The following is a 9,713-nucleotide window of genomic DNA, read 5'->3' as shown; positions in this document are numbered from 1 at the left end:
GTATATCTTTCAATTGGACTCAAAAGAAACAATTTAGTGTGGGATTGGGCCTCTAAACACTGAGGATGAATGAAACACTCCCTCTAACGAGGCCCTTGAGTGACGACCACGTGGCGCCGGGGCTTTAAGCTGATTTCTGGCTCCTGCATTTTAACAACATGTTAATTTACCTGATGGAAACGATGCCAAAAACTATAACAAATAAAAGTGGACTGAGGTTTTATTTCTTCAGGCAGGAACGTCTCCCTCCTTTATAACGACTTGGGTTTGGGCTTTTATTTCCAACACATGCGGCCCAAACTGCACCCTGATGCCTCCACACACTGAGCTGCATTTCTTTCCCAGGCGACGCCGTAGATCATTAGTTTGGGGGGGGGGGGGGGGGGGGGGGAGAGAGAGAGAGAGAGAGAGAGAGGGAGGGAGGTCCATTAGGCGCCGACAGGCCGCTGTGTTCACAATCAGGCCTCTGTTTACACTGTTCATTCAGCTGCGGCACAAAAAAAAGAATCAACAATCTCCGCCAAACTGCCCGGCAGGTCGGGAGAAACCTGATTAACGATCTCCTAACGAGGGCCCTCACCTCCAAACCCCCCCCCCCTCACCCCCCTCCTCCCCCACCACTCAGGGATTCAGTTTAAATGAGGGAGCCGAGGAGTGACCTTTACCTCGGTGCCACCTCTGCACACCTCACGCTCCTTTGTTCCGGCGTGGAGTGCCGCCATTAGACGGGTGGGCAGGAACCCGGCTGCACCCACGGGTGTCACGGCCGGGGAGGGGGGGGGGGGGGGGTTGGGGGCGTGTACGAGTGGAGGCCCCCAAAGCGCTGGTTGGTGTTGCGGGTTTCTTCTCTCTGAGGGTGCGCGCGTGGGGACTCTATGAGCTGCGTCCTTCTGACCTCTGATGTGTCTTCTGGCTTCGTGGTTGAGGTGTGTCAGCTGACGTCGCCCTCTAGTGGTCACAGGGCCAGGTTTCACACGTTCATCTGTGACTTCTGCCCCAGTGGTCCTGTGTGTTAAATGCTGTGTATTTACAGCGCACACCTGGAGCAACAGGTGGCCACCAGGAGGAAACACAGGTGTTCTTGATTACCACCTTGCATTCTATCTGGTGGCTTTGCAGCTTCTTCTTCTGTCTGCTGTTATTTGACAACAGATCAAATCAAAGCCCCATCGTTGTCCAAACAGCTCGTCCGTGAGGGACACTGTCCCACGCGTGTCTCTCCTGGGCCTCAGACGTCTCTGGTAGAAACCGGTTGCCCGGGAGACGGTTCTCCTGGAGGAGCAGCTGGAGCCCCCATGTTTCTGTGACATTTCACTCCCAGCATCAGATTAGTGGAACTAATTAAAGAGAAAGAGGCTCGGGGACGGAGTGGTGGTGAACTTCTGAGACGGTTTATTTAAACTTGAGTTCAGTTACAGCAGTTCCACTGGGGAGGGAAACGGGGGACGGTCCTTCCGACTGGATGCACGGGGGGGGGGGGGGGGGAAGGCACAGAGTCGGCATAATACTCGCTTGTAAGCGCTGCCGACGGGACAGAGGAGGGGGGGGGGGCATGTGGTGGACAGCTGGAATCTGCTTCTTTAGATATGAATCCATCTCTCTGAAGGTACAGGCGGTCATGTGACCTCACAGGTGCTAAAATGGATTTATTCTGTCAAGCTGGTGTGTTACAATACGAGATCTGTGACTAACTTAAACTTAAACTGTACAACGTTAAGGCCTTTTTGCAATTAGAGCGATGCACTTCTAACCTAAATGGGGGGTGGTGAGGGGGGGGGGGTACTTCATTCACTTCACAGCTCATACAGTGTGACAAAGCTCACCCACCTCCCATGACATGGTTCAATAATGTGACGAGACCACAGGAACAGAAACACCATTCAAGTAAAGTCTTTAAAACTGGAAAAACTAGGAAATCACTGGAATCTCAGATTCAGATTACGCTGCTTGTAAAAAAAAGAAAAAAAAAGAGAAAAAGTACATTCAACAGGTACGTCCATTATGGAATAAAACAATAACAGGTAAGAAACAATATGTCATTTCTGTTTTTAAGAGTTGTACATAAATATTAAAGGCGGAGTTGGACTTAATTCATTCTCTACTTTTCCTTTAGATTTGACTCCAAATTGCCTCATTTGGTAAAGATAGATTTCACATTTGTGTTCATTGTTTTTTTGACTCACGTCACGTGACAGTGGCGCTTGGGGAAAAAGGTGCGCTTGTTTTCCGTTACTGTTCCCGGTTAAATCTTTGCTTTCAGTCTAAAGCCGCCTTTCATTCATCAAAACATTTCTCCTTCAAAACACAGTCTTTGTTGGACTACAGAATAGAAAATTAAATGATTTAAATCATAAATATACTAGCATGGTTGTACAAATATGATTATATACTAATACATAATTATATATTTTTTTGTCCAATTGCAACCAAGTTTATACAGCTCAATATGTTGACATGTGACCTTGGATGTAAAAAAAGAAAAGAAAAAAATGTCATGTGAGAAATATCACAGGAGCAAAAAGGTGCAAAAATAATCCCAAAAGACCGCAAAACACTCAAGATTCACTTCAAATAAAAGCACATTATTTTACACCGAGCAGACTCAGATCACCAGGTTGATTCCAAACCACAGGCCCGTCGTCGTGGAGGAGACAGAGAGGGTGGAGGAGGAGGGTCAAACACCAGAGGCAGACGCAGAGGGGAAAGAAGGCAGAAAGTAATTTTTTTATAACTGTTGTAAAAAATAAAAAAAAAGCTTATTTACTGAGAAGCTCATCGGGAAACAAAGACAATTGGACTCATTATTTTACTCCTGGCTGCTTATAAATGAATCACCTAAATACTTGGCTTTGTTTATTGACGCTGCAGACACACACACACACACACACACACACACACACACACACACACACACACACACACACACACACACACACACACACACACACACACACACACACACACACACACACACACACACACACACACACACACACACACACACACACACACACACACACACACACACACACACACACACACACACACAGAATTGCTCTTTTTTTTTTTTTTTTTGAATTAAATAACTCCATCCTGGTCCGACCTCGGATGCAGAGGAAAGTGCTGAAGCTGAACGGCGAGTCACTAGTGAGGCGTTTGCACTTAACGGAGAGTTTCTCATCGTCCACAAACATCTGCAGCTCTCAGATCTGTGATCAACGCGGACGCTGCGCCGCCTTCTTCTTCTTTCTCTCCGGGCGAGCGAGTGATTGCTAGAAGAGGAAAAAACAAACGATGGCTGCGTGGTTCTCGGCGCCGGCCTTCTGCTGCTCGTTTCTTTTTTTTTTTCTTTTTTTAAACGTACTGCGTGTTCTGGACATGGCACACAGGGGACTCAGGCAGAAAGAACAAGAAATGAAGTTTTGCACAGAAAATCAAGAGTTTCTACAAATATGTACACGACAGATACAGGCACTTGTATATCTTTGGTTGGAAAAACCCAACATTGCAGAGTTACGCATTCAGAGAGCTTTTGTGTCCCTTGTAGTACCTTCCAGGGTTCACTAGGCACCTGGTATGTTTATTCATATCGTCCACCTCACAGGTACGTTCTGAGCGAGTCCTCCGAGGCCTTTTTAACCCTCTGACAGCGCCACCTGCAACACGAGAAGAACAGGGTTCAGAGGGTCGATGCAGCAACAATAACTGCTTTAGACACCAGGTTGAAGTAGTTCATTGAAATGAGTTTGTGTGTATAGCAGGAAACAGAAAACAGTGGCGCTATGAGAACGACGCACGTACATCAAATATCTTACATATTTAAGGAGCCCCGCTGAGAGCAAATCACTCCAGAAATAATCCTCATCCAAGTGAAGGACTGAAGTTTCCCTTCAAAGAGCGGCACGCTCGCAGCCACTGAGCTAAGCTAACTTAAGCTAAACTAAGCTAAGCAAACATTTCCTGCTGCTGCCTCACAACAAGCAGAAAGCTTTCATGTGGAGCTTCAGAAAATGAGCCGTGATTATCACAGATTAAACAAAGCTTAAGTAGAGCAGCAGAGACACATTTCTCTCCCAATTCATATTTCTATATTTAATTTAATCATCTTACAAATGTATAAAAAGAAGTAGATTCATATAATAACGTTGTCATTCAAACCTTTCCCTGAACCCTGAATCAGTATCTTTAACTTGCGTGAAATGATGATGTGGAATTATGTCATCAATCAGAGTAATGAGTCGTTATCAATCTCAGTTTTGCATCGATTTCCACCAGTGGAGAAGCCCGGCATCCGTTAACGAGACGGCTCTTCGTCGGATCAGGATCAGAAGCCGTCTAATCAGCGTCATTAAAGTGGTTCACGGCAGCAGGCAGACGTGCAGCAGCAGTGTGAAGCTACCTGTTGTCGTCATAAAGCACCGCTGGTGTCGGCTGCAGCTTCTCGGGACCCGAGTCGGGGTTCGGCTGCCGCGCTTTGCCGGGCCGCCCCTTGATGACCGCGTAGCAGAACATGGTGATGACCATGACAAACAGGAAGTAGCTCGTGTGCATCAGGTGCAGGTTGATGAGGGAGCGGTCATCCTGGTGGGGTCGGAGGAAAGATTTCGCTTACTAATCAACGGTTGTTGAAAACTAAACTTTGAAAGGCCTTTAAATGCCAAACGCACTGAAGACTAAATCTAAATAAAGTATTGCACACTGGCGTTGACAGTTTTAATTCTATTTCTGCTTAGCGTTAAAATGTTTGAGTGAAACAGGATATATTACTTTTTTAAACATAATTGAAGATATTAGAGCGATAGAGATGTACAGATGCAGGGTAACAGCTAATTTTAGAACACATCAAAAAACAAATAAATAAAAAACAGAACTTTTTCTCTTCTTTGAAGTCTGACTTTTGGCCGCGAGGGAAAAAGAGGAGGCGGAGACTCACGTCAGGGACGATGACGGTGAGCTTTGGGTTGAGTGCGTGGTACAACTTGCCGACGGCCCCCTTGTAGCACCAGAACGGGTTGTAGTCCTGGCTGTACTTGGTGTCCGAGTCGCGGACGGTGGTGAACACCTTGTACCAAGACGTGGCGTTGGTGTACGTCTCTGGCACGCAGTGCGGCGGCTGCCTGCAGACCAGAACAAAGAGACACGCCGTTGACCGGTGTCCACGACGACCGACGCGATCGGGCGGCCGACCACCGTCACGGGGGGACATGAAATGAGCCGCGTTGAGGCCGTTTTGGGGCTTAAAGACTAAATGAAAAGGAGGCGTCGATTCCCCAAACGTCAGCGCGCGGGTCTCACGAGTCGGTCCAACTCACACTGTGACCGGGAAGACGTTGCTGGCCGCCGCGATGGTCATGCAGGTGCTGAACACCACCTGCTCGCAGTGGCCGTGCAGCACACACTCGTCCGAGTTCCAGGATGCCGGCAGGGTGAAAGTGATGTTCATCTCCTCGTGGGCTTCGCGGCCTGCGCACACACAGAATAAAACAAAACACAATGAGAGCATTATAACTCAAGGACAAAGCGTTTATTTCTTTTCCTTCTCAAGTTGCTTCAAGACGGCGCTGGACTTCTAAGACGTGAGCACCTCACAGGCCTCCTACAGATCCACATCACCGTCACGTTGACATGGGATTAACCTCCAGCCACAATCGGGCTGAAACAACCCACAGGCCTGAGGAATGCGGCCCCCTCGGCCCTGACGGGTAAACAACCGGCATCCGACTCCCCCGGCGGCAGCGTGTAGGCTCACGCAATAACAAAAGGGAATTAGAAGATTATCAGTCACACTACGTGGTGTGACTGATAATGAAGTGCCTGTGTCAACATAATTGCTAATCCAAAAGGGGGACAAACATGGACACAGAGTCTCCAAATCCTCCCGAGCAAAGTCAAACACAGGGGACAACGTGACATTTTCAAAAGGGTCGATGTGATTTTTGTGCTAAATGCATCAGAAAGTAGTGGCCTCCCATGTTGCAACGTTCATGTCCAGGAGGCTAACAAAGTGTTAATAGACTCAATATTTTAAATGGCATCATTGAAAATATACAATATATATAATAGTTAAGACAATGTTATTTTCCAATGTTAAAGTGCACCGTCTGCTGCTCCTTCTTCACTTTGCTCATCGAGTCGAGCGGATTTAAAACCGACGCGTGTTGTTTGCAAAGAGCGGATCCAGTTTCCGAGTCAGTGGCACCGCGAGGTTCATTAACCGTCTTTGTTTACATTGTGCTCTCTACAACCCGGACAACCCTTCTCAAAAGATTCATTTCAAGGACAAAACGGGCCGTGTTGACAGAGTGAGGTCTCATAACACATACAGATATATGCATTGCTGCACCACCATATCCCCTCTGAGGTGCAACATTACTGTCAAAAGGTTGCGGAATAACAAAATGCACCCGTCTTCACTTGGAAGCCGGTGTGTGAGACATCTCGTGTCCACTGACGCAGAATCCATTACCAAAGTGAAACAGAGTTCCGCCCGGCTGACCTCATTTCAATTAAAGATTTCATTTCCTTCTTCCGTTATTTCTTGGGAACTTTAATTGTTTCTCTGGGACGCTTTTACAGCCGACATAAACCGAGGGGGCGGGGGGGACAAAAAGAGGCATTAAGAAGCACAAAGCCTCTTGATTTTGTTGTGCTTTGTGAACCTACAGGAGGACCGAGCAGGAAGAGCTTAATGTTCCCCAGCGCTCACCATGAGGAAGTGCCCTCAGAGAGGCGAGTCCAAACCCGACAGCAGGACAAACTCCCTCCATCGAAAGGCAGAGAATGACCTCGGCGCAGCAAACACATGAAACCGGACCACGCGCTGTTGACTGAAACACAATGCCAACGGGACAATAGCAGGGACTGTGTGAGGGGAGCGCGTGCGGCTCAGTAGCGCAGATCACCAGAAGGTCGACCCATCGGCACGATTCAGAGTGTTGATCTTCACATTGAGCAACATCAACCCAACATGACTTAAAAACACACACTTGTGTGGCTGAAGACAGAAAGTACTACTGAGCCATTTTTAAAGTGCTAATGCGGTACAGTTGTTTTTACCCCTACAATAAAATATTTATTTTCATATCTGAACATTCGTTGAATAACACAAAGGTACCAGAACCGATGAGGAAAAGGCCCCTACCAGAGAGGCCGACCTGCTGCCCCAGCACCGTGGCGTACAGGTGGGTGATATTGCGGGAGTACCCTCCGAACGGGCGCTGGGGGTCCAACGTGAGGGTGATGGGGATCGAGATGTTGACGGCGCCCGAGTCGTCCAGCAGGAGGGGAACCTGGGTGCTGGACCGGGCCTGGCCGCTTGTCACCACCATGCTCTCCGGCGTGGTGGACTCGTTCAGGCCATGCTTTATGGTTTCGTTCTCGGACACGCAGAGGTCCAGCTCATTGAAGCGCAGCAGGAAGGTGTTCCAGTCCTGAGGAGGGGGGGGGACCATATGTTGCGATCAACCAAACAGCTGTGACCCGGTTAAAATGAGTCAACGAAGGCTTTCCCACACTGAAATGGTGATGTCCAGGCACAAAGCTTATGTTAACTTGATTATAAACCAGATGATATCTAAACTCATTTCATGTCCACAATCATTACAAACCAACAGGGGAGGATACTCCCTGTATGCTACATGCTTCCTATTCAGAGCCAACACCAAGGTTACAAGTAATTTAATCTTACATCAAGGTTGCAGATTTTCGTCTCGTTTTGCTAAATTACAGAACGATACGAGAAAGATGAAATAAGGAATCTCGCAGCCGCTGTGAAGCAGCTGGTCTGAAGTCCGTGGTGACGACGACCGATGCTTGTGTACATCTTGCCAGATGGCAGCAGGCTGTGGTGGGAATTGTCTTTTAATATCCTTTGATCTAGTCGCAGGCACCTCATGCCACAAATATCACTGATGCGCCGTAGACGGGTACCAATGCAACACTAGATTCACACTTTGACTGTTTTTATTGGATCTTTCGTGATGCGTATTAAAGCCAGGTGGAAAGGACAGAAAAAAGAAACTATTTGACTCACCTCTGTCAATTCTGGAGACTTGATCTCCTTAATCTTGAAGAAATAGCCGATGGTCAGGAAGGCGATGGCCACCGCACTGACGCTGATCATAAAAATGACCAGCGGGGGACGGTTGTTGATGTAGCTCCTCAGGTTCTCTACAGGATTTAACAGGTACACCTGCAGAGGCAGAATGTGCCAACATTTCAGCAATGATCTTGTGCATTAGAGGGGTGAACACAACTATTTTTATATTACTCTTTATCTGTTACAGGTGCAACGGATAATAAAACATTGAAGATTTTACACGGAGCAACAACATTTTCACAGCTTCCTGATCACACTTTTATATTGCACCATATAAATGTATACAAATGTAAAATTCTAACTAGTGGCTTCCTTGAAGTTTCTCACCAGTACTATATTTGAGAAGATGCCCTTTGAACACATTATAACATTGTAATTCCTTGTTGCCTCAGCTGTTACCTGAACAATGGATAATAAATGCCTGGCCATAAACTCTCAAAACCAATTGATGTATTGCCCACAACATTTGATCAAAGGTCTGCCGAAGTCGGCACAAGAGGAACCTGTTTTGTGGTTTGAAGGGTTACAATTAAACAATTAAAAAAGGAAGTGCAGCTTGAATCTACGTGTCTTTCTGATCGCTTCTGCGTAAAAAACACGCCTCTCACACACACAGGACACATGATAAGCAGGTAAATCCGGTTACTGCTCCAGTAAAAATGACATATGATCAACTGCTTTACGAACCAGAGAACTTTGTTGGAGTTTATCATGAACTGATTTCACTCCGGCCAGTTTCACACGGTTTGAGTTTTATCTTTTTACTAACGGTACAGCCCCAATGCCCATCATTTAACAACATTCCCACTTCGTGTCAAAAAGGCTAAACTACGTGTGTCATGACGCTCCCTCAAATCACTGCAGCTTTTGGTAAGAATTCTAAAAGGTAAAATATCTTTGAGGGGAAATGAGGCGGACTATTCCGTTGAGGACAAACTGTGCTTCCTCCCCATTCAGGTGACTCGAGCTGTCAGCCTCGGAGCTCTGTGAGCTAACGTTAGCTCACGTTGAGGTACCTCGGACAATTATTCCCGGGGAGTGACAGCAATGTGACCGTAAGGAATCAAAGCGGCACACTGCCCCCCCCCCCCCCACAATAATGACTGTAAACCTCACCAAACCACGCGGCTCTTACCATTTTTTCGACGGATGCTAGCTGGCAGGTCCGCAATTAAAAGGCAGCGGTTTTTGCTAACAAGCTAATGTTGTTGCTCGCTAGCAAGCTAACGTTAGCTCCTCCGGGAAAAAAGCGACTGAAGAGCAAAAGTCGGTGTTCGGTGGAGACGACCAGACTTTCAGCGTGTGGAGCACCGCGTGTCCTCCTTCCCATTCTTCGCCTTTGTGGTCCGCCTGCTGCCGCGACGAGAAGTTATCTCTCGCGTACACACAGTCGGGGAATACAGCGTCAATTCCGTCTCTGGCTCGTCCCCTCCGACATGGCGTCCGTGCACCCGCACTGCGTAGCGCCCGGGACCTGACGTCCACGGCGTCGGGTGATGGTTACGCGTGCGTCATTTTACGTCGTGTTTACAAACGTCTGAGGGCTTTCTGCTGCGTTTAGGGACCGTCGGATATGTGAAGTGCGAGCGGGGTTGGCGGATATGTTTTGCGTGTT

The 9,713-nt window shown here is 47.5% G+C and overlaps 1 protein-coding gene across 3 annotated transcripts; it reads right to left on the bottom strand.

The window, feature by feature from the left end:
• Positions 1 to 1,621: 1,621 nt before the first annotated feature.
• On the bottom strand, positions 1,622 to 9,596 carry tmem248 (transmembrane protein 248). 3 transcript variants are annotated; one of them, XM_037467998.2, is made up of 8 exons: positions 9,234 to 9,596; positions 8,033 to 8,191; positions 7,142 to 7,430; positions 5,313 to 5,463; positions 4,934 to 5,117; positions 4,400 to 4,581; positions 3,551 to 3,656; positions 1,622 to 3,272 (listed from the first exon to the last, which is right to left on the bottom strand). In XM_037467998.2, exons 1-7 carry the CDS (start codon positions 9,234 to 9,236, stop codon positions 3,599 to 3,601), a joined length of 1,026 nt encoding a protein of 341 aa, XP_037323895.2. In that variant the 5' UTR covers positions 9,237 to 9,596; the 3' UTR covers positions 1,622 to 3,272; positions 3,551 to 3,598. The 3 variants fall into 3 exon arrangements, with proteins under 3 accessions (XP_037323895.2, XP_037323896.2, XP_037323894.2); XM_037467999.2 differs by having other exon boundaries at positions 3,572 to 3,656; XM_037467997.2 differs by having other exon boundaries at positions 1,622 to 3,656.
• Positions 9,597 to 9,713: the final 117 nt, after the last annotated feature.

The sequence above is a fragment of the Pungitius pungitius genome, chromosome 16 (assembly GCF_949316345.1).
Source record: "Pungitius pungitius chromosome 16, fPunPun2.1, whole genome shotgun sequence".
NCBI lineage: Eukaryota > Metazoa > Chordata > Actinopteri > Perciformes > Gasterosteidae > Pungitius > Pungitius pungitius.
The sequence above is the reverse complement of the archived record's forward strand: the minus strand, read 5'-3'. Positions and strand labels throughout refer to the sequence as shown.